The sequence below is a fragment of the Ochlerotatus camptorhynchus genome, unplaced genomic scaffold, assembly GCF_037179485.1.
Source record: "Ochlerotatus camptorhynchus isolate MF236.1 unplaced genomic scaffold, CSIRO-AGI_Acam_v1.1 ptg000380l, whole genome shotgun sequence".
Classification (NCBI taxonomy): Eukaryota; Metazoa; Arthropoda; class Insecta; order Diptera; family Culicidae; genus Ochlerotatus; species Ochlerotatus camptorhynchus.
The window spans coordinates 264,791-290,952 of record NW_027040868.1 but is presented as its reverse complement, the minus strand read 5'-3'; the positions used below and the strand labels follow the sequence as shown (position 1 = coordinate 290,952).

General features: G+C 39.0%; 2 protein-coding genes across 3 annotated transcripts in view; one reads left to right on the top strand and one right to left on the bottom strand.

Moving 5' to 3' along the window:
* Nucleotides 1-10,597, bottom strand: part of Ent3 (equilibrative nucleoside transporter 3) — a 45,076-nt gene extending 34,479 nt beyond the window's left edge. Inside the window, exon 1 of the mRNA XM_065232972.1 lies at nt 10,583-10,597. The gene's annotated coding sequence lies outside the window, so the exon portion shown is untranslated. The remainder of the gene's footprint in view (nt 1-10,582) is intronic.
* On the top strand, nt 1,696-25,842 carry LOC135710402 (uncharacterized). 2 transcript variants are annotated; one of them, XM_065232968.1, is made up of 7 exons: nt 1,696-2,068; nt 5,559-6,111; nt 6,180-7,726; nt 7,932-8,143; nt 8,201-8,310; nt 24,130-24,263; nt 25,208-25,842. In XM_065232968.1, the coding sequence occupies exons 2-7, from the start codon at nt 5,585-5,587 to the stop codon at nt 25,552-25,554; spliced, it is 2,877 nt and encodes a 958-aa protein (XP_065089040.1). In that variant the 5' UTR covers nt 1,696-2,068; nt 5,559-5,584; the 3' UTR covers nt 25,555-25,842. The 2 variants fall into 2 exon arrangements, with proteins under 2 accessions (XP_065089040.1, XP_065089041.1); XM_065232969.1 differs by lacking the exon at nt 24,130-24,263 and having other exon boundaries at nt 25,208-25,282.
* Nucleotides 25,843-26,162: the final 320 nt, after the last annotated feature.

The following is a 26,162-nucleotide window of genomic DNA, read 5'->3' as shown; positions in this document are numbered from 1 at the left end:
CCACAAAACTGAAAAAAGGTGTTCCAATTGAGCAAAGCGGTGCATTTTGACGGTTCGATTGGAACAACTTCCATACTTTTACTGTATACAGGGGCTTTAATACCACAGGCCAGTGGCAATGCCTATACCAACAGCAGCGTTTGACAGTAGGCAGCATGTCCCGGGCTCAAAACGTTCATTTTGCTGTGCTGGGCCCGCTGTCATGGTATAACATGTTGCCTACGCGCCTGTCACTGGGCTGTAATACCAAGGGGGGGAGGCGGCTGTCAAATACGAACAATCGTCGCCTACCTCGCATGCCTCGCATAACTGGTTCCAAAGGTAAACAAGCCATAAGAAACCTACAGCGATTGTTTACGTTTGGAGCCAGTTTCTTACAAGAATGATCAGTAGGCTGATTTGACAACACGTCCCCCCCCAGTGTAATACCATCAGGTATTTATATTTATGAAAAATAGATACACGGTGTTTCTCGAAAACCCATTAATGGGTATAAAAACACCCATTTCCGCTAAAAGTGCCCCTTCTTATTTAATGGTTAACTATGGTTTACTCATTAATGGGTAAATAGGGTATCTGTCAATAAATGAGTGTTTTTTACCCATCTTCTTACATTGTGTTTTTCGTAAAATGGGTAAAAAAAATACCCAATTCTTCAAATGGAGGATGCTAGTGCAGGGTTATTTCACAGCAAAAAAAAATGTAATATCGATCAACGTAATTCAAGCTGATGTATGAAATAATGATGTAATAGCAAAACGCAGATATAATATCAGTGCTAACATTTGAAAACGGCACAAAAGCCATTTGTAAACAAATGGTTTGTGGGCCCTTTACTCACTACTTGAAGTACACCCACGCGACACAACAGCAACATCGGGTAGGGGAAATTTTCCCCTTCCTGACGATGCTGTTGGTTTGCGTGGGCGTTCTTCGGGTAGCGAGTAAAGGGCCCACAAACCATTTGTTTACAAATGGCTTTTGCGCCGTTTTCAAATGTTAGCACTGATATTACATCAATGGATGTAATTTTGTTCGCAAAATCGATGTACATCGTACAATGTGATATTACACAACCGATGGATTGACCTGGTTGCAGCAGTTTCGATGTAATATTCAACAACTTTTTTTGCTGTGTTGTACTCGTTGATATAAAAAACTTTCTAATATTTACATTGAAAATAAATGCAGGTGTAGAGAAAAAAACTATTACACGAGATATTATAATATCATATTGGATAACACTGTATAGACTTATCCGTTAGTCTCTCCACCTTTTCCGGAGATCGTCCATTTTTGCTTTAAAAAAAAGTGGACGGAACTGTTTGCATTTCTAATGGTCGGTGACGGAATGAGACGAAAAAATTTCCAAGTGTTTTTTCACCCATTAGTGAGCGGGTTAGGAAAATAATAAACAACTTTACAACCTAGAAAATGTATGAAATTTTATCTGTCAAAATGAGTTTGACATAGATTTGTTATGTATTTTCCTCGGATATACGCTCTTACATATCGCACCAATACAACCGGTCGTGAAAATCTTTATAGTGTGCGTTCGTTAAACGTCACTAATCCCTTAACCGATTGCTAGACCTCGGTAATCTAGTTCTTTGGTCGTCACTTACTTTTGTCAAAAAGTTGTCAACTGTCATACAATCAAACTGCAAAATACATTCACAAAGCAAAATGGCAGAATGCAGACGTCGTTGAAAAAAGTAAAGATCTCCGCAAAGAAACTAAATTTTTCCGATCACAATAAAAAGTTTAGAGTTAAGTTATTGGGAAAGTGTTCATAGTCGGTGTACAACAGTGGCAAACATGTCGAAAACCCAAGAAAGTGATAGTGTCTAGTGAAAGAAGTCGACGTAAAAAGTGTATATTGTAAACTTTGAAGAGTGCTGGGCTTTCAGCTGGGTAGTGTGAAGAATATGTAATTAAGCAAAGGTTATTCAATAACTCCTGGAGCGCACAGCATACATGATACGGTGTATCTGATTTGGGTACGTACGGTAGCGGAAGAATAGAGGAATGATATAAACTTCTCGCAGCAGTGCAGCGAGATTTGAAGGTGAGTTGAGTTTCACAGTAAATAAATCGATAAGCATTTTATACCGTACAACGTCATGGCCGCACGAATCACCTACTTGGGTGCATGCATTAACATGTTGTACGCGAACTATTTGTGTACCTGAACGAATACGTTTTACAGGCTATCGTTTCGAGGTACATAGTTCGACATTAATGAATTATTATCAATTAATATTATGTTACCATACTTGAGCTTGCCTTCATGTGACGGTCATCCAAAATGTAATATGTTGATTGCGTTGGTATTTTGTTATAAAATAAAAGTCCTTGTCTTATGTTCATACTATAGACTCAATTTTGTTTTGCGATGGATACGCTTGCACCCACACGGTAGAGGTTTCGTCAATATTTTCGAGGGGTCATCACTACAGGGTCACTAAACGTGTTGTATCCGATGGAATATTCCGAGTCAAATCACAACCTTCTTGACAAAAGTTACCGGGAAAGGGGGCCCCATCTGCTGCTGTATAGTCAAAGATAAAGTGAAAATGAGAGGAATTATTGTAACATGAAATCAAACTAAAAGCGAATCTCACACGTATCAATATATATGGTGCGAAGGGGAATTAAAATTATTGATAATAATATTGATGATGTGGTTACATAAATATTGTCAATATCGATGAATTGAATTTTCCTTGACCTGACAAAGGGTACAACCAACACGGTATCGTAAACTAAATAACAATTACATAATTGACCTCAATATTTATTTATTTATTTATTTGTCAGCATCAATAGACTCGATATGGTCCCAATGATGGTTTAACTTAAAATTAAAATTAAAGTCATAAGTTAAAACTACAAAACATTAAAACATGATCATTGACTGTTTCCATTTCTGGAGAAGAATGAAGAGAAACGTCTCCGAAGTGTTAGTCGTGGCAGGTGAAAATCGAATACTGATGAAACTCGGTTAAATACTCGCTGCAGTCCGCCTATTGCACCGTTGATTGCATAGTTTGTCCTACGTAGTGGTATTCTCAGCATAACATTGTTACGAAGCATTCAACGTTAATGTTTACTTGCTCCAAGATCCAAGAGCCATGCAATCAATTCTGCCATGTAACGTGTCCGCGACAAGCAGGGCTTTTGAAGTATCTCTTCTGGTGCGAAGAGGCTCCAAGTCGATCAGCTGGCAGCGACTTTCATAGCTGGGCAAATGAAACGGGTCTCTCCAAAGTAACATTCTCAACGCGTATCGCAGAAAGCGGCGTTGAACGGACTCGACTCTCTCAGTACCATTGTTGTAGTTCGGACTCCAAACCACATAACAATATTCTAGAATGGAACGTACCAGGGAACAATACAGTGACTTGAGGCAATGGATGTCGGAGAAATTCTTAGCTGTTCTGGAGATAAAGCCCAATGTCCTTGACGACTTGTCGACGACGTACGTGTTGTTTATATGTAAGTTGAGAGTCCAGGATGACACCTAGATCTATTACATGGCTCACACGTTCAATAATGGTGTCCCGGAGAGCATAGTGAAAAATAACTGGTTCTTTCTTTCGGGTAAAAGTGATGACTGAACACTTCGCAGGATTTACTGTCATTCGGTTCAAATGGCACCACCTGGCAAACGCTTCAAACTGACGTTGGAGGAATTGACAATCATCGATCGAGCAGATCCGTAAGTAGATCGACCAGAGGTGAAGCCATGTTGATCTTCACTTAGATACTGCTTGCAATGGGAGAGCAGAGGCTCTATGATGATTAACTCGAATAACTTCGAGTCTTCGAGTGCGCACAACGATTTAATTCCATGATAATTATCCACGTTCCGTTTACTACCCTTTTTATACACAGGGAACATATGCGCAAATTTCCAGCTCGATGGAAAAATGCCACACGATATGGACAATCGGAACAGATGTTGTAGCGGGGACAGTAAGTTAGCGATATGCTTCTTCAGAAAGACTGAAGGGACACCATCAATATAGAATGTATGTTTTGGCAATATGAGTATTGTCAATAAAAGCAATCGTTTGGGCCCACTTTTGATTCTGCGTCAATATTGGCATGAATATTTTCGCCATCAATATTCGCATCGATATTTTTAACAATATTTTCGCCCACCAATGCTTTAAGCAGCATAACTTCTGTATGACTTAGTACGTTGTTTTAAGAGTCAATAATTGACTCATAAAACAAAGTACAATTGTTGTTTTACGTTAAACAGTTCATTGAAGTAAGTAATCCTTTAAAAATGAAGTCTGGTTCACTCATTTCTTCGTCACATATTAGGGGCAATATATTTATACTTTCCAAACGTGATGGGGGTGTGGTGTAAGATTTTGTGTCAAGCGATGCATTGCAAAATACGCAAAAATGATTATAAAGGACTCAATTTAGACTATAAACAGATATACTGCCGCTATTCGCATAACAGTCCTATGTAGATAGGGAATCCACAGGACATAGGGCTGTTATGCGAATAGCGGCAATATACTACATTAACAATATAGTTCACTCTTAGATTTTCCATCCGTCACTCAGGAGACAGAAACTTCCTGTAATGTAAATGCAATTTAATTAGAAAAGAGACTTCATACAAAACTATAGGAACCTAATGCTTCTAACATATCACAACTGTAGGGGCCTTCACCATACAATGTAATTTTTTTTTCTAGTAAAATAATAGAGGTTGAAAGCTATAGATTGACGTATGATCATTGTATGTACATCTTTATATTTTTTTAATAAATAAATTGCCTCCACTACTGGTTCACCCACCCTACCAATCTCTAAATAGCCATTCATTTATTTCGTGGAAAACGGAAGAAGGAAATATTACGCAAACCACTCCTCGATTCATTGTTGCAATGTATTTCCGTTATCAAAAATCCAAAATTTCATAACTGTTGCTACACTGAAACTATTTTAAATAAATGTGATTACATTAGCTAAAAATCAGCATCTTAGCGCTCCTCGGTGGGACTTTGTATTGGAGTGGGTTGGCAGTTTACTGTCAAGTTTAGTTATTTTGCTTTAAATCTTGATTAAAAATCGAAATAAAAGTATCAGTTAAAAAAATATCGTGCTCAGAAAACGAAGCTCTTTCAGATGAATGAAAACCGATATTTTTTTCAAAACTAATGAACCCAATTATAATTGTCCCATTTGTTAAAACAGCATGCTGATAAAAACATTGTTAAAGGTTTTGTTCTCTATGGACTCTTATGGATGGGACAACATAGTTTTGATATTTTTCGCGACAATTTCTGAAGAAAGTAGGAAATTTTTCATGTATTTGGTGATGGTGATGGTAAAATTATATAATAGGAATGTATAGCTGTAAAACTGCCTTAAACCTATCCATACTGCATTAGTATTAGTGAGATTTTGCTTCAAAAAATCATTGAAGATCAGTTATAACCAACTCGGAGTAGCAATTGTTTGCGGTCAGTTCCGAGGTATGTTGTTCTTATACATAACTTAATCTGGGCTTTTATTATTATTTTGTTCAGCCCTGTGGTAAACATTCGTACGGAAAATGATTCGCTCTCACTTTGAACCGCCGTTGGATTATCAACAGCAGCAGCAACAACAACATCAACTTCAACAGCAGCAGCAACAACAAATTCAACAGCAACAGCAACTCCAACAGCAACAACAACTTCAGCAACAACAACTTCAACAGCAACAACAACTTCAACAGCAACAGCAACAGCAAATCCAACAGCAACAACAACTCCAACAGCAACAACAACTCCAACAGCAACAGGTGGCGCAACAACAGCAACAAATATCTAAAATCGTTAGTAGTCCGCCACCGACCATCGTTGGGACTCCGAATGGAACCACAATGTGTGTTGCAAAGCTTATTGTCGGATTAGATCATGCCCCGATGGCATTCAACGTTCGACATAGGATAATCGGTGATGGCGGTACAAATTTGAACTACATTCGTTCGGAAACCGGTGCTATGGTTTCCTTACGTGGCCGAGGATCGCTTGCCATTGAACCACAAACTGGTCAAGAAGCTCCAGAGCCGCTACAATTGTGCATTGAACATCCTACGTAAGTTGTAATGAGCCATTTTCTTGTCATTGATGTATCTAATGATTTCTTTTGGTGTTTCGTTGCAGGTTGGAGGGATTGCAAAATGCAAAGCAATTAGCCAAAAATCTCATAGAAACTCTCCAAGAGGAGCTAAATTTGTTTCAGGAAAATATTGTTCCAAAACAAAACTTCCAATTGATCCAACAACCGACGCTAGTCCAGACGACTCAAGTTCCCCAAATGGTCCCTATGATCCGTGCACAGCACCTGGCTCAACCGAATGGAATAATTCATCAGCCCCCACCGTCTGTGTTACCACCACAAGGATTCGTTCAGCATCCCCAAAGTCAGCCTCCTCCAACGCAAATTATTCAGCAACCGCCAACGATTATTCAGTCACATGTTCCGATGCAAATTCATCAACAACCAAATAATGTTGTAATCTCGCAGATCCAAACAGCGCCTCACATAACCAACGTCAGCAATCCTCCACCTGGAACGCAGATCAGGCCAACTATGATGCAAATTAAAAGTGCTGCTCCACCGCATCTTTCTCAACCACCACCCAATATCCAGCTTGCTCATGCGACAGAAGCTCCACAACAAATCCTGCTGAATCAAGCACCCCCATACCAGGTACAATACATCCAACAGAATCCTTCAATCCAAACAAGCAGTGCACCACATCAACCTGGCCAGGTTACAATCCAACACGTCATACAACCGCAGCCCCAGTCGATTCAAGGAATAGTTCAAACTACTATGCCTCCTCCACAGTTTGACCAATTTCAGAGGCCACCACAAGGGCAGCAGATAATAACAGTGCAAGGTAGCACAGCATTTATGGTTCCTCCACCAAATATCATGCATCAGACTGTAGCTCATCAACCACAGAATCAAATTATTGTACAGTCACAACCTATAATTACGCATCCGCCACCAAATTCGATATCCCAGGAACTCGTACAAACGACCATGCAACCCACAATGGCACAACCAGGCTCACTCGGACCACCTCCCATGAGTCAAGTTCCGATGCTAGTTAATGGAACTGATGATAAGAAACCCGGTGAACTTCAAATTAAGCAGGAACTTGTAAAACTTGAAGAAGCACCTCCACCCGGAACTATTATGCAACAAATATCGAAACCCACTGTGATCCCTGTGTCGTCGATGCAAGGTATTGCGTTGAGTCAGCCCCCACCTCCGATCATGTCTGTGCCACCGCCAACCGTGCAGCACATCGTTGGAAATACAATTATCACTTCTCAAGCAAATCCCCCCATCAGTCACGCTATTCCTCAGCAAATTTACAGTCAAATTCCGGTATCGATACAATCGTACCAATCAGCGCCTCAACAAATTCACATGAACGGTAGCACACACTTTGTCGTAAACGCTCCGCATCATTGGCCTCCCAATGGACAGAACAATCCGTCACCGCAGATCCAGCAGGTCCCGGTTAGCTCCATGCAGAACATACAGTTTGCAACACAAGCGATGCGTAATCCGAATGAGATTCAGATCATCAGTCAACCAACGATCATCAGCGCGGCGGAATATCGACCACCACCACAGCAGCAACATATAATCACAACTAGTTCATTCAACCCGCAAATGCAACCTCCGCCAGGTATGTGCTCCATTATATTAAATCTGTCGAGCATCCCACGTGTTTACACGGATTGAGTTTGCTCTGTACCATGATAATTTGAAAAAAAAAATTAAATGCTAATAACAATTAGTTGAGTTGAGGGCAGACAGAAGTTTTAGCTATGAATGAAGAAAATATGTTTGTTCGTACCTACAAATTCATTTTTCATCTTCCTTTCATTAAGGATTGCAAGTGTTTCACACCGTACCGCCACCACAGCAGCAGATCATAACAAGCATACCAGGTCAACAACCTCAGCAGCACCTTATTGAAGCATCACCACATCCGGTGCCTCCGCCGCACCCGGGACCAACTCATCAAATCATCACAGCATCCGTGCCACCACCATCTTCGCCGTTCACTACGGTGCATTATACGACGTCACATGAACAAAAGGTAACTACTGTATAATTTCCTGCTTCCTACGTACTGAACATTATTGTCCTTTTCCAGCCAACAATAGACGTTCAACAACATCAGCTGCATGGAATGAGACTAGGACAGAAACGGAAGCATCCAGATGAAGAATCGCACAAGAACAATTCACCTAAAATGGGGATGGGGTAAGTTGAGTGCTAATGCCGCATATCCCTTAGAGTCAAACTAGAGCTTTTGGTCATTTTGGGTTACAACGCACAACATGCGCGTATACGCTAACAGTACGTTTAGCAATTAAAATAAAATGCGTATAAAGTTTATGTTCAACAGTAGTGGGATTGAAAAAATCTTATATTACCGGAATAGGACCCAACATTAGTTCCGGTTCAGCCACCGCCTCCGATAAATCTCACATAAACTTTTAGTCTGCGTCGTAGAACAAAACAATCACATCGTAAGCTGGGTGTTATCATTTTGCTCCTATTTGCTCTAAGAATTCATGAAAATCTAATCATATTCATTGATGGAAACATTGCTCCTATATTAACAACATTGTGTATGCTTATTTATCTATATAAAGTTGCTTTATTTTTAGAAAATACAGGAAGCGACGTGACCATCCCATGTTCGAGATCTAACAAAATTGGTGGTTGGATCTAAAGCAAAACTTGTCAGAGGTCTTACCCAGGGTTGCTTCCACGCACTTCGCTATAAAAATGTTTTTCGAAATTGTGAAATCATTAGATGTTATAATGATATTTTGTACTTGTAAGTTACGAGAAGAGGTTGTAAGGTATGTGTATGACACATACAACCTGTCAATATCGCTTTCAGAGTGTCACAATCAACAACAGAGTGAATATCGAACAAATACTTTTTTTTCCTTGATTTGTTTTCCGTCAATCTTGTTTTACGTGCTGAGCACCAATGCTACCGAAGCCAGGGAGGCAGCTCCCTCATCTGGACCCTACCTATCGACCCATCAACTCACCGGAGACCGACGGCATTACTTCCCTTCCGAAGGAAGGCGTGATCAGAGATGTAATGCCTCAGAACATCCCGACGGTCACAACCGTTTCTTGCAACTTACAAGCACCTACAAAATATCATTAGCTGTGTTTAATTATGCAGCTCGCACACGCTCGAAGTTGCTTTGATTTTCTGTCAAAAATAACTGTCAAACCTACCTCGAGCGACCACGAACTTGTTCAACCTTGGTGGCCTATAGAAAATTCCAATTGGAAGTAGATTCGTTCATTCTTGTTATTCTCTGATATACTCGTAGTCATACGTCCAAAATCGCGACCGAGTTCGACTATACACGCTATTTCAAAACTACCCAAATTTGGGTAGAATCCACCCAGATCGGTCAAAACTGACCCTACCCAAAAATGGGTAAACCGTGTTGGGAGTGACAAGTTGACTAATGAACAACATCGACATGAATCCGATCAACGTTTTTCATTTGTCAACTTGTCACTCCCAACACAGTTTACCCATTTTTGGGTAGGTTCAGTTTTGACCGATCTGGGTGGATTCTACCCAAATTTGGGTAGTTTTGAAATAGCGTGTAGTCGCTATATTCGACCTGCTAGAACTTACTCGCACTAATGGAGTGTTTACTGTCGCTCTTCGCATGTCCGTCCCAAAGTGAAAATCGGCAAGCCGAGAAAATCGCGTTTTAAGTTTGCTTCGTACCATTGCTTCTTATGTAATGGGACAACCAATGTGACTGTCTTTCCAAACCTTCAGAAGAAAGTTGATGAGTTCATCCAGTATTATGAAAATATGGATAGTTAGCTACCATTTACATTGAAAAACTCAGTTTTGACGTTTTTGTCAAATGGGACCGACATGCGAAGAGCGGCAGTTTAGATCTGTGCGGAATTGCTATCGCCAGTGGACTCTCCAACTATCACGAATTTCAGTTGCTCCTGAAATCTCATGCTGGTAGACGCTGATGTTTACATTATGCTAGTGAGCTTTTTTGCTAGCGCTAGTGAAATAGCATAAAGCTGGGTTTAGACAGGGCAAGTCAATTGATCAAGTTAGTTGAATTCAACTAGCTTGAACGCGAATTGAACGTGTAAACCATGCCATTCAACTGACTTGATCAACTCACTTGAACCATATCACATTCGCTCGTGCTGTTGTTGAACCAGCACACCAGCAACTCGAATTAGGTTGGATCGGCATTAAACAAAGCTAAAAAGCATCTAAACATCTAATAATTTGATTATTCCGAAACATATGTTTTATAGCGAAGTAAGCAACCCTGGTCCTACCTCAACAAACTGAATTATGTATCCACCAGAGTTGTTAATCGATTACCGACGATAACATCAGCGTTAACGTCTGCAATGGTGAATTTGGATTGCAGACGTTATCGATTAACAACCCTAGTATCTACTGTGTCGATAAGATGTTAGCAAAGCCTATAGAGTGGCTTCCGATCACTGTCCGATCGTCTAGAATTAGGGGTTTCATCCGGTAAATTCACTACTTGTTGTAGCACGGAAAATTGAGACGTTTCTCAATTATTGCCGTCACCAACGTAAAAACGAAATAAAACGCGTCTAAACTTTGCAAAGCGGAAGTATGAAATGTTTTATTGTCTGAGTTAGGAGAGTTTTTCAGTTCGTTCGAAATCTACACAGTTTACACGTTTCGTAGATAGTGGTAGGGATGTACATTAATTCTTTGTGGATAAAATGTAGTTGATCTATTCTAAAAAGTCTTGGGGATATTAATTTTGGTATTTTTAAAAGCCTTAAACATTCAAATTCTGTTAATTTCGGTAGTCGGTAATGGATTTTGTGAGCTTCCGAATTCGAAGCAACACAGATCCACTTGACATAGCTTACTTTATCTGGCGGGAAAGAGTTAAGGCGGTTTAGATTTGATTTTAAAATATATATAGTAGCGAAACTAGCGGCTGAAACCCCTATCTACTATAATGGTCTGACCTAACACGGTTAGCTATGGATAGTGTGATGAACACCATAACACCAAAGAAGAATACACACACTCGAGATTCTGTAGTTGAAAAATGTTCAGAGTAAGGTGGGGTAAGATGGGTCATCTACTTGATTTTTTTTATTGTCAACATCAACAGGTTCAATGTAGCCCCAATTCTGGTTTGAAAAAGTAAACCATTATTGGGGTTGCATTGAACCTGTCCAACCTATGGGGCCTCCTTTAACTCACTTGGTAAAGGCACAGATATATAACAAGACCATGCTGGAGGCTAGGATTTTTAGGGGTTCAAAAATATCTCGACTTCCCTGGGAATAAAGTATGATTGTAATTGCCACACAATTATACTGATGAAAAAATGGTACAGGCTTAGCTTAATCAACAACTGTGGAAATGCTCAAAGCACATTAAGTTGTGGGCCGGTGTAAAGTCACCGACAAAGTGACATGAAACTTAAACTTAACTCTTGATCGAAAATTCATAACAGCTTTTTTTTAATCCTTTATTTAAGAGATTTTTAGCCAAAGGCTAGTTCATCTCTATCCATAACAGCTGATTCAAATGTGCAGCAATCCCATCTGTCAAAACCATAGAAATGTTTCATCTAGATAAAAATAATTTGTCCGAAATAGATTAGACACGAACCAACCCATAAATTTTGTACGCGTGTTCGTGGCTAGGATAAATATTTTCCGCGAACACGGCGGCAGATGTCAGTTTTGTGCTTTGATCAGAAATTTCTTTGTAATTTGTATGATCATTCATGTCGGTTTGTCGGTGGTAAAGTCCCAGTAGGGACGTAATAAAGCCAAAGAAGAAGAAGAAGAAGAAGAAGAACCTGTTGATTTTGACAAACAAATAAATTAATAAATGTACTAGCTGACCCATTTTGCCTCACCTTACCCTACCTCTCACACACGGTCGTTGAGTCTTACTCAGTGACGGCCGTAAAGAGTGTCTGTTTAATAATTATTAAATGATAAAATTAGTTAAACAAGATTATTCCATTGCCGCCATATGTAGAATGTAATGCCCATGATAGTGTATTCAACAGATGGCGGTAGTAGTCAGCGACAAGTTTTTACAGTGAAAAATATTCAATGCGTTATGTATGTTTATCTGTGGTATGTGCCTCTACCGCCCACATTTTTTATTCTACATGCTTTCTTTCGAAATGGAAGCAATATGAAGAAAAAAAATGATAGATTTTTTGGAACAAACAAGCTAGGTTGTTTAGAGCAGTTTTTGTAAAAAATGTTTTTTTAATTTTAGAATTTGTCGTGAACGATTGCACCAATTTTACCCAAACTTGATTAGAACTTACGAGCAAATTCTGGCCCAAATTTCAGAACAATCTGTTCAGTCTAAATGCATTTCTTCAATGAAATATTTTTTTTCTGAAAATCATAGCTTCTCCAAATGTTTATGTAGATGGTAAATAAATAGTGAATTTTTCCAACCAAGGGCACAGCATTCGTTAAAAAAATTCGATTTTTGTTTTGTCATAACTTTTTAAATCTACCCCACCGACAGGTGGGTGGTTAAAAATTTTGCGCGGTGAAATATGGGAGACATATCAAGCTAAGTAACGCTGACAGATTCTATTCTTTCTCTTTGTATCCCCACGGCGATGTGAAGTAAGACATTCCCAGCTATTTTCAGCACACTGATCGAGAGAGAAAAAAGTTTTTATCTGGTATCTAATACGACGAAACGAAACGAACGAGAAACTCGGCGAAGAGTATCGATCAATGTTACTTAGGATCTAATACATTGTTTATTTGTTTATTTGTTATGTTTGCATCAACAGACTAGAAATAGTCCCAATGATGTGTTGTAAAAAAAGTACAGATTAAACAGACTACATATACTACAATTACAAACGAAAATAACTAGGAAAGCATTGTCAAGTTACTAAAAATGTATAAGTCTAAAATTTTACGCTTAGCTGTTGGGCGTCAAGCGCCTTCGGTCAGCAAAAAAGGCAGAGAATCTTCGGCGAAGCATATTTCGTGTCAAGTGGAAATCGAACATCGACGCTACTCGGTTGAACACTCGCTGCAAGCCGTAAATAGCGCTCCCTAAGCTATAATTAGTTCGAAGAAGTGGAAGTCTCAGCATAAGACTGTTGCGTAGTGATCGAGGTTGAACCGTTGAACATTAATATTCACTTGTTGCAGAATTGCTTCGCAGTCGATTCTTCCTTGCAGAGTATCGGCGACGGTTAAGAATCTGAAAACATCTATTCTGATACGTAATGGCTCGACATTGATCAATTGGCAGCGATTCTCGTAGCTTGGAAGACGAAGTGCGTATCTCCAAGGTAGCTTACGGAGCGCGAAGCGAAGAAAACGTCGTTACACAGATTCAATTCGGTCGACCACATTATTGTAGTTCGGACTCCACTGCAGAGCAGTATTCCAACGTAGATCGTACGAGAGAGCAATAGAGCGATTTCAAGCGGTAAATGTCTGTGAAGTTCATAGTAATTTTGAAGACAAAGCCAAGAGTACTGGATGCTTTGTCGACGACATACGATATATGGTGTGAGTATGTCAGCTTTGAGTCTAGAAAAACGCCTAAGTCTTTCACGCAATGCACCCGTTCGATAGTCGTGCCTAGTAGTTTGTAGTTGAAAATAATCGGTTGTTTCTTGCGTGTGAAAGTAATGATTGTACACTTAGCTGGGTTGACCACCAGTCGGTTTAGACTACACCAGTCAGCAAAGATGTCAATCTGACTTTGGAGAGAACGGCAGTCGGCGAGTGAGGAAAAACTTTCAGATCGTCTGCAAACGATAATCGTGGCCCTGTGATAACATGGTGAACGTCGTCGAAGTAAAGGAGAAATACCAATAGTCCCAGATGGCTACCCTGAGGTATACCGGACTTTGCGCCGAAACTTGCTGAGCGACAAGTACCCAAAGTTACTGTCAGTTGGCACTCCGTAAGGTATGAACGAAACCATCTCAAAAGATTTCCACCGATCCCTAGCCTATCAAGCTTAGCGATTGCAATTTCGTGATTCAGCTTATCGAAGGCTGCCGTAAGTTCTGTGTAAATAACGTCCGTTTGGGTTCGAGCAATCAAACTGTCTGTGATTTAAGACGTTAGGCACAGCAGGTTCGTAGTTGTGGAACGCCCAGTTATAAATCCGTGTTGATCTATACTTAGATATTGCTTGCAATGCGCATTTAGGGACTCTATGACAACCAATTCAAAAAGTTTTGATACAGCACTCAGCGACGTGATTCCCCGGTAGTTGTTTACGTCACGTTTGTTTCCCTTTTTATGAACTGGAAGCATATCCGCAGTCCTTAAGCAAGACGGAAAGATGCCGCTGGAGACCTGGAATATGCGGCGCAGTGGATCTGAAAGACTAGTGATGTTGACTGTATTTTTTTTTATTGCGTTTAATTATAAGGCCCCCTTGCCTATTAGGCATTGCTTGGGCCGATGATAATTATTTACAATTAGATCCCTTCCCGCTTTTATTTTTCAAATCAGGCATACCATTTGATAACGGCACAAAAGCATTTGTAAACAAACTTTCTAGGGCCCTTTACACGGGAACCAAAGTACGAACACGCAAACCAACAACATCATCGGATAAGGGCAACTATCACCTTTCCGAAAGTGGTATTGGTTTGCGTGGGCGTACTTTGGTTCGCATGTAAAGGGCCTTATAAAGTTTGTTTACAAATGCTTTTGTGCCGTTATCAAATGTTATGCCTGAAATAAAACGTAGTATCCCCTATTTGATAAGTTGCATTATTTTCATCTAAACGATCTGTTTTCTGACCAGTCTTCTGGGTGCACTGATCAGCACGAACTTTCTTTTTTTCGTTCTCATTATGCTTCGACAGCCGGCGTTTGTTGGTATTTTCAATGAAATCCTTTGTTGCTGGAGCGGTACTATTGTTCGATGTGGCTACATCCAAACATTTTTGTTTGGGACGTGCTGCTCGGCCACAATGGCGGCACGTTTTTGGGTGCTTGTCGTACATTACCAACGTTGTTTCGTTGTCGATCGTGATGTATGATGGAATGGCGCTTTCGAGTCGCATTCGCAAAACTCGAACACCGCTCAGGAATCCTGGGAAGTAGTACTTCCATTTCTCAAGTCGACTGGACATCACTGTCCCGTACTTCGCCATGTGGTTAATAACAGTGGCTTGTGGCCATGCCAGAGAAAGGTCATGCACTCGAACGGTCACTGCTTCACAACATATACCGGGATTTTGAACTCACTCTTCACACAGAGCAGATTTATGGTTTGAAAATCAACGTATATTTTCATCTGAAATTAAACTGAAAATATTCATTAATCACCACACATATTGCAACGTCGGAAGATATTCATCAACATGTTTTTTTTAAACTATCGGGACTTAATTTTAAGCAGGATGCAGTACACAATCATCGCAATACCTTGATAAAATTGTGCATCGATTTTTATTTAAAACTGAGTTTAAAACAAATTGAGTAATAGGCTTAAAACTTTGGAAGCATTAAGAATTCTATCCGCTAAAAAATTGATTTTGTTGAATATCAGCAAAAATTGAGCTCTGATGATTTTTGCACATGAGTAATGGTCGCAGATCAAATGTAGCAAGGTATTTAAAATTAAGTCAAATTGAATCATATATCACATATCTAGCTTAAATGCATTTAAGGTCTTCGACATACGTACAAAGTACACCGTTGTACTATCGTTGTACTAACGTAGTGCTCTTTTATGCTAGTACCTCAAATTGTACATTTTGCAATACTAGTTGCGTATAATTAGTATACTCTTACTCGCTGCAAAACCATTCTTTCTTTGTTCATCATCGACGATAATAGCAATAGCGTTGAAAACACCAAAAGTATCCTTGTTCAATTATCATTTGTTCCAATTAATTCGATGACAATCATATATTTTCGTTTTACAAATCATATTTTCAAGTTTTGGTTCTGTACTGCTCAAATGCATACGATACACACAAAAAAAAGTTTCATAAACTGATACTGTATTGTGCATACTACCGAGAATCAAAGCGACATTTTAAACTGGCATCACTGGATTTCCTATGTTACTAACGGCACGTGTGCGTTTTGGTGAGCGCGCGACAATAAGATGAATTTTAAACTTTAATTTTGTTTACTGTTCATCATTTCCGCATTCGCTCTTTTCAGATAACACTTCTGAAATTTGCGAGTTTGACAGAACCACCAGCATCAAATTGTCGGGGTACACTGGCAATATACTGGAGCTGTCAAGTTGCTCCCGAGTTGTTATAAAATGACCAGTTCCTGACATGCAAATGCCTGCGGTCGTTAGCACCCTTAGTTCGGCCGATGTGACGCCTGGCGCCGCCTTTTTTTGATTTTTTGGTTTTAACCAGACAAAACGTAAACTAAATATAAAAAGATAACTTACGGTTCAAATTGAAGTTTTATCGACGTAGTAGATGCGCCTTGCGTTGAAGTTTATGGTGACATTCGGACATTCGCTTCCTCCAGGATGTCAAAGAACTTTCCTACGGCTACTTCATTGAAGCCTTGCACTCGTGCTGCTGCATGGTGTAGCTGCCGGTGCCCGTAGAGTCAGTTTCGCAGAATAAGCAACGTGCTGTATTTTTATTTTTTCGATCATTATATGTCACAAAACAAGGCAGTAATCATATAATTACATGATTCTTGTGTTTCGAATAGCATTATGCCAAAATTAGATTGAAAAAAAAACTGTATAATTGTCCTATGTGCTATGAAGTTTCATATATAGGGGAAATGACGGCTTCGGCATGACAGACTATTTTCGGCAACCCAAATTGAAACACTATTTTCACTGGATTTTCTTACGAAAACACTTCGCTGAATGCATGTAAAAGATTCTTTATGCTTTCAGCTTCAATTTGACTATATTTTTACCACTGAGAAAAAGCAATCTAACAGGGTTTTCTTGAAATGAAACACACGCACTACAAATTGTAGCTGATTTCGAGTTGCCGATAATAGAACAGCAGATTTACATGCAGTTCAAATGGAACGGTTGCCGAAGAAAAACTGGTTGCCGACAATACTCGCTCTCACTAGAGAAGATTGGAGCTTTGTAAAAGCGTTTCAAAACAGTTTTTGACAATTCTTTCGACTGAAATTGTTAGAGCAGCTGGCAGCAAAAGATTGTAAACAAACCAATACTGCACATTTGTGCGTTCCATAGAGAAAAAGACTATAGAAAGAAGGTCGCTGCTTAGGTTGCCGAGAATACGTAAATTCCCCTACATGGAACAATTATGTTTCCTCCGGCAGTAATAGGTATTGTCTGTTTCATTATAGACAAAACGCGTCGAAACTGTGGGGGGCATAGCTTAGCCATTTATGGGTGAATTTCAAAAATTGAGGTATCTCTAGAATTCCTAGGGTCTGTAGATTATTTTGATCAAAAAGCGAAAAGAGTTGTTACACTTTTTTTTTATTTGGTGTGTTATGGGTTTTGCGAATGGCTTCAGATCTATAATCTACATTAATGGGCACAAATGTTCATAATAAGTTAGAATACCTGCATGGTTTCTATGCATGGATGCTGGAGACACCGGGACGGTTCTCCGGCAGATCCGGAACATCCGTAAAAGTGGTCAATTCACGAAACTGAGCCTAGAGCTCCGCGTTTTTTTTTTAAACATTTGGAACTGTGATATAAGGCAGAATTTGTGGTCGTGCCAAAAACATGTACCTGGATGGCCATAGACCGTCCTCCGAAAGATACGGAAAATCCGAAAAAGTGGTCCAGTGGTTTCTTATATCACAGTGTTTAAAACAGAACTGCAGAGATCTAGAATCAGTTTCACAGATTGACAAATTTACGGATGTTCCGGATCTTTTGGAGGACAGTCCCATGGCCATCCGGATCCATGTGTATGTCATGTGTATTTTCACAGTTTCATGGGTGATCCACTTTTACGGATGATACGGATCTTCTGGAGAACGGTCCAATGGCCATCCAGGTTCATGTTGATGTCTCGACCCTAAATTCTTTCATATATCACAGGGTTTATATCACACATATATCATAAGGCGTCTTTGCATTTCTCTGCTGGTATCATTTTCGACGGTCACCAGTGAGCCCAAATACACGAGCTCTTCAACCACCTCGATTTCGTGACCGTGAATCTGAACTCGGGGTTAGAGGCTAACATTGTCTACCCTAGAACCTCTTCCTTTCATGTATTTTGTCTTTGATGCGTTGATGGCAAGTCCAATCCGCCTAGCTTCAGCTTTCAGTATGATGTACGCTTCAGCCATCGTCTCAAAGTTCCATGCCATGATATCGATGTCATCGGCAAAACCAAGAAGCTGGATGGACTTCCTGAAGATCGTGCCACTCGTGTTTATCCCAGCTCTTCTGATCACACCTTCTAACGCGATGTTGAATAGCAAACACGAAATTCCATCACCTTGCCGTAACCTTCTTCGAGATTCAAAACGACTCGAGAGAATCCCTCCCCGATACTCTACACAGTAAAAAAAAACAATTTTAATATTACATCAAAGTGGATGTACTTCAATCGTGTCGAAAATATGGTGTAATATTACTTGCCAAAAGGACAAAATTATTATTTTGAACAGTTCATGAACTGACATTACTCTGCTTTTCATGCATTTGTTTATTTTTGAGGCCATAGAAATTTCATGAGATTTTTGACAAAATTGAAGTGTTATTAAAATTTATTTTTTGCTGTGTAACAACGCACATCACTCGACCCATCTTTGCCTTGATCAATTGCGTCAGGTTATCCGGAAATCCGTACTCGTGCAGAACCTGCCGAATCACGGATATGAACCCATAAATCCCGTCTGGTATTGCCCCACGAACTCTCTTGCAAATGGTGCCAGGCGGCATAGAATTTGGGAGAGTACCTTGTAGGCGGTGCTCAGCAGTTGATCGCGCGGTAGTTGCAGCAATCCAACTTGTCATCCTTTTTGTAGATTAGGCATACGACACCTTCCATCCACTCCTCCGGTAATATCTCCTCCTCCCAAATCTTGGCAATTACCCAGTGCAGTGCTCTAGCCAGTGCTTCACCACCGTATTTTAATAGCTCACTTGGTTGTTGATCTACACCAGTTGCTTTGTTGTTCTTCAGCCGACCGATCTCCTTCTCAACTTCTTGAAGATCAGGGGCCGGTAGCCTGTCGTCTTCTGCGCGTGCTCCAAGGTCTGTTACCGTGACACCTTCGTTTTCTGCTGCATCACCGTTGAGGTGCTCGTCATAGTACTGCTTCCACCTCTCAATTTTATGGAGTGACCATTTTACGGATGTTGTTGATCTTCCGGACGACGGTCCCATGGCATGTACATGTTTATGTCAAAACCCCAAAATTATTCTTATATCACAGTTCCTAATGTTTTTTGAAAAAAAACTGTGGAGCTCTAGGATCAGTTTATGAATTGACAACTTTTACGGATGTTCCGGATCTTCCGCTGGACGATCCGATGGCCATCTGGGTCCATGATCCAAATTCATTCTTATATCTCAGTTCTTAGTGTTCTTCAAAAATTGTTGAGCTCTAGGATCAGTTTATACATTGACCACTTTTACGGATGTTCCGGAACCTCCGGAGTACGGTCCCATGGACATCCAGGTCCATGTTTATGTCACGACCCCAAATACCTGTTTATATCACAGTTCCTAATGTTAAAAAAAACCGTGGAGCTCTAGGATCAGGTTCATGGATTGACCACTATTATGGATGTTCCTGATTTATCGAGGACCGTTCCGTTGTCTTCAGGATCCTTGTATAGGAACCATGACTGTATTCTGGCTAATTGTGAACATTTGTGCCCATTAATTTAATATACAGATCTTGCGCCACTTGCAAAACCCTATAAACACACCTTTCAAAAAACGTGTAACAACTCTTTTCGCTTTTTAAAAAACTAAACGACTCTGTTTTCAATCAATTCTTCAAAAACAATCAAAATCATCTACAAACCCTAGGAATTCTAGAGGTGCCACAATTTTTGAAATTCATTAAGAAATGGCTAAGTTATGCCATTGCAAACTTGCCGTTACACGTTTTCCGGAGGCTTCGTAGTCGGTAAAGTTTTTTACCCACCGTATTCGGAGTGTTAATAGTAGATTGACAAACATGAGATTGACCGATAGTCGTGGATCACCTGGATCCATATACATTTTTAAAAGTTGTATGGACCATAGATACTCGTCAAACACTCCCCTCTCTAAAGTATCTATGTAGTCTATGAACAGCCGCCACTAACTACATCACTACTGCGAAATGATGAAGTACCGTCGTGGGAGGCTACTTTGGTCACATTCAAATTTGTTGAACCAAAAGAAGTAGATTGAAGAATCGATTGGATGTTTATCCACAACTCGCTACTGCAACCTGCAGTATACTAGATCTTATAAAATCCTCATTAATCGCTTCTCAGAGTTATGCGGAAAAGTTTACAAACGAGTTTTATAAAAAGGTTACGTCCTCAACAATTTTACCCAAAATCGATATTGAAACTTGTAAAAACATTCACAAGCCGCTCTGTTTACATTTCCGATTGCGGTTTGATGGCTATATGGTGAACATTTTCTACAATCAATCTTAATCGTTCATATTTTTTCATTACACTCTTTAAAAGTATCCATATTAGATGTACAGCACATCCTATTGTTATCTGCTTGATTTATTTTATACAAACATGTTAAAGTTCGCTTACATAAAAAAGTGTTGAAAGATAACGAAATCAACTCAGAGAATGAGTAACTTTTATTCAGTTGTGAGCAGAGTTGCAAAATCTCACGATTGTCACGAGAGCGTACATAGCCAAAGGAAAAGACCAAAACAATTAAACCAATCTCACCGATAACACTCACCACACCAAACCCCGACTTACTTGTTGAGCTATCTGACAATCCTTCAAAAGAGTGACGTTCATATCTGACAATCGGAATCTGAGTGTCGACTGAGTGACTAGATGATGAGACGTCAAGTCTGAGTGTGACACAGACAAGAACTTTGAGATTTGAGCGTACATCATTTGATATTTGCGAGAAATCGGTGATTCGCGTGTTTGGTTACAAACTCAAATACGTCCAAATCTCAAATTTTCTCCAGATTTATTGACTTAAAAACGAACCAAGCTAGTGTAGGGATAATATCCAATGATAGATTGGATGATGGATAATGGATAGGGATAATTTTGATGCCTGAGCAGATTACACAGCAAAAAAAAAGTTATATCGATCAATGTAATTCAAGCTGATGATGAAATAATGATGTAATAGCAAAAAGCAGGTACAATATTACATCAATGGATGTAATTTTGTTCGCAAAATCGATGTACATCGTACAACGTTATATTACACAACCGATGGATTGTCCTGGTTGCAGCAGTTTGGATGTAATATTCAACAACTTTTTTTTTCTGTGTAGCGCTGCACGACCTGATCAAAGTCTCCCCTGCGATCAAAGACACTCCGTTTAACGGTAACTTTAACTAACAGCCGTTGAAAAAGCAGAATCCTTCAGGTGATATTAATCAATGAAATATACTTTTTTCTTCAGTTTCTTCGTGTGAAGGGCACAAAAACTGTGCGCTAGAACCGGCGGCTACTATAGGAAAAATGAATTTCACGATTATCATCAATGATAGGTAAACGAATGTCAACAATACTGATTGATAGAAAAGTTGCTGCTGAGATGACACCAACTCCCCGGCAAGGTGACAGATAATCTTAGTTTCACGTACCCACTTGCAAATAGTAGATGTCGCCACACAACGTAAACAAAGGGTCTGCCCTTCACCGCCGCAATGGTATTTCTCTATGGGAAGGCAACTTTTTGTTTCACCATGTGTGGATGTCAAACAACAAGCAAGAATGCCATGTGAAAAGAGCGATTTATGATTTTCGTGGTGAAATGAAATAAATCCAAACAAATTGGAACAGATTGATGGAAGTTTTTCTTATATAATCAAATAGAAATAAAAACACATTGGTTGATTCTATTATATTTTGCTCTTGAATATTATCAGTCTTAAGAATAAAGTTTCTGAGCATACTTGTGCGGTGAAGACTTGCAATAAAAAGCCGTATCATTAAAAACAGTTTACTTCCCCATCTTTCTATTGAGGGGTGAAAAAAAATACAAAATTGATTCTTATTCGCGGTGAGTAGCAGGTTTGCTGTGTGAACACTAACATTTCGTATATTCATTCAAACATGAAGAAATAAATAAAATAAATTAAAATAAGCGTCTCTCAACAAAAGATATTCATAATGAGCTTCTAAAACGAATAAATTTCAGTGATTGTCTTTTGTTACACCCGTCCGTTTAATTAACATTGTTCCCCACCAACTTGAAGTTTCAAGAAACAGATGAGGCTATCTGTTTTTATGTTCAGTATTTTATTTACTTTATTTACATATCTGCATTCGCCCTATTCAGATAACACTTCTGAAATTTGTGAGTTTGACAGAACCACCAGTACCAAATTTTCGGAGTACACGGTAAGAAAAAAGTACCCAAAATTGAGTTCCTTTCACTCATCACGTGGCTTCCGTGGGGCTAGGTAAAATTAAGTTAAAGAAAAAAACTCAATTTTGAGTAATCCTGGCGTTGACAAAAAAATATAAAACGGAGCAGACTGGAACCGAACCATGGACGTTGAGATTACGGGGCCCGTGTGTTGACCACTCGTCTATCAACGCTTGTGAAAATGAAATGATTAAAGCCGCATAAAAGCAACCTCAATGAAAATAAACTTATATTTTAGTTCATTTATTATTACTCAATAGTTGAGTAAATTTTAACCAACGCCGCTTTTCTGATTCACTCAACGGCGGACCTCAAATGATAGAACCCAACGTTGAGTTTTTTTAAACTTAATTTTGAGTATTTTTTCTTACCGTGTACACTGGAAATGTACTGGACTTGTCAAGTTGCCCCGGGTTGGATGACACTCTCTATGAAGAATAGTGTAAACAGCAGTGTGCAGAATGAGTGAGTGGAGCGGTGAGGGACCAACTTTTATTGTCAAATGTCAAAAGCAACTGGTACGCCTCTTAGCTGGTACGTTGCTTGAGTGAGCGTCCGATTCGAGAGTGATAAAATTAAAAGGGTGACTGTGATCAGTCATTTTGTTACTTCTACAGTGACAGTTTTCAAGACTGGTTGTGAGTCATTTTTACTTATTCGTATGGGCAAAATTTCTAAAAGCGTACGTCACTCAGCGCATGAGTAATCTACGCTTTTAGAAATGTATCCATACGAATGAGTAAAAGTAAGATTCGTTTTCAGTGTTCGGTTTTGTTACATTTGTCATTCTTACCTTTATCGCACGGAACCGATTCTAATTGAAATTTCCCGCAATTTACACCCTTTGTCAGCCAAAATCGAATTGAATTAAGTCGGTAAAACACTTGTCTAAACTCATTTTGTGAACTTTATCAAAAAAAATCAAAAAAATAATGTGCGGTCAATGGAGGTCGATCGATGAACGGGTGTCACACGGTATTCGCGTTCAACTCTTTTAGCACTAATCCTGAATTACTCTTTTCACTATTTTTATATACCTATAATTTTATCAGGTCTTTTGATGTTTTTGTCTTGTTGGAAAGTGTATTAACTTTTATTTTTTCATTGTTTGATTGATCTATTCCCTTTGGGCCTAATTCGATGGTTAAAACTATTATTGGGCTTTCAATGTTTGTCGATTCGGTAGATACTTTGTTTTAGCAAGTTGATCGATTTCTCCATTGGATTCCAAAAGTCGATGGTGGTTGATGACCAATAAATATGTTGCAGAATTATGAAGTCATCTTCACGGCATTTTGTGACATTCTTATTTTGATCAAGCTTTGTCATGGCGTATACGTAAGTTTACTTAATTAATAATCTCATAGGAGCAATGTTGCCATTTTGATGGATAGACCATCTTAACCTACCACAAATAGGTTAACCTTTCCAATTGAATCTATTAACTCAACACTTAATTTTAAGACTAAATATCCCCATAAATTCAACTAGGATGATTCAAAGCAGCGGCGCCGGGTCGGTGACAGCAAAAAACACGATGTCTTCAACGTCGACGGCAACGGTTACAACGTCGTCGACATCCGGTGGTCTAATAACATCGCAAATTTACTCTGCAGCTTCAGCAGGTACCGTATTTGTATAAAACATGCCAAACTTGTGATTGATTATATTATATTGCTAAGCGAAGTTTTTGTCGCGGGTCGTTGTATATTGGCGTTTTAAAAAAGTATTGTGGAAATGTTTTTTTGTCGGACCTGCGAGCTTGGAGAGGGAGTCAACGCATCACTTGGAGTTATTTCACGCCAAATTTCGACTTATCAGAACTAGTATATAAGTTTCTTTTATAAATTTCTTTTAGGTGACCTTCGGTGGTGCGGAAGTATAAATCCTTATTTTATAGCTCTTATTTTATTACAATTTCATACAGCCTCCAAAGCACATGGCATACTGCACATTAGTCACACGAGGTTTTCCTTCTTTGGTAGAAGCTGATTCTCGGAAACATACTCATTGTAGTTTTCATTTTGCGTTGTACGCGTTTCACAACACAGTATTCCCTTAACTTGTTATGATTCCTTTTTTTTTTAATTTACACATTACGTTTGAATTTCCTTTCCTTGCTAACTTATATCCTAAATAAACTTCAGATAAGTTTCTTGTGAAAATGATCATGAATTTTTCCGGAACTTGCCGGATTTTATGTTGTGTTCATTCAATTCCCGGAACTTTTCATTTCATTCAAGTATATCTATTCTATACGTTCAACTAACCCTACCTAATCGGAAAAGATTAACCATTTTTCGACAGTGATCGAAAAGGTGCAGTTAAATTAGGCAATGATGCAGATAGTTATTTCAACAATAAGAAGAACTGACGCAAACTGGAATATCGACGAAATCGCTCAAAGGATTAACTTTTAAAACTTGCAGAGATTATCCATGCCAGCAGCTTCTATAACGAACTTTACTTACATTTTTAATTAGATTAAATTGACCAAAACAATATTTTGCAATTACAGAATATTCTAACTCTTTTGCTTTATGTTTCCTGTTTATTGCCCAATATTTAGATGACTTGCAACGATTGGAAATTTGCGCTAAGTCGGGAAACGAGCAGCAGTCCGGCGGCGAGCACAACGCCGAAAACTTTGGCGTCGTCGGCGTCGGCAGCAACAACAACAACAACAACAACAACATTCATAGTGGACCGAAACATGGTCAAAATGGACCACAGCAACAGAACATGGTTGGTAATTCTAGAGTACGAGGAACGTACCGCATGAACCAACCTTACTACGCTAACAACAGCAACGCCAATAATGGACGCAATAGCAACAATGGCAACTATCAGCTCAATAACTTTCAGCGAGATCATGAACCTACGCCACCGCCACCACCAACTAAATGTCGGTGGTAAAAAATACTTCATGCTCTTGATGTCGGAAAAGATCATTAAATTACAATCGTAATTTTAATTCTGATATGTTGACACTTATTTTAAAACGTGAATAATACAAGTGCTTGCGGATAAATTGTTAGGCATTGAATATCATTGCTATATTACATAAATTTGAATCATAATTTATTAATGTGCTGTAAATATTAATAATATGTTCCAAGAATGGATATTTGGTAGTCATAAAATGTGTTATTTGAAAAAAAAAAACAAATAAATAAAAATCAAATGAAGATATTTTTTTGCTGATGATAGTTTGTCCTTTGTATTTGTTTACTGAAAGAAATAGGCACGGCTAAACGAATAGCTTAATGACGAACTTTTTCGCTCAATTTTATGTTAAAGCTCTTGTTGTCTCGCTCTTGTTGAGAGCTGTCCACTTATTCGTAGAAGAATGTGATTCTTATTATATCATCGCGTCACGAAAATTGTTCGTTCTAAATCGAGCAAATATTCAAATCGAACATGTAAACAATCACCCATATTCTCGTTTTCGTTTGAACCGCATTTTTCATACAATATGAAGTTTTATGAAAAATAGGGTTTGAACGTAAACGAGAATATAATAA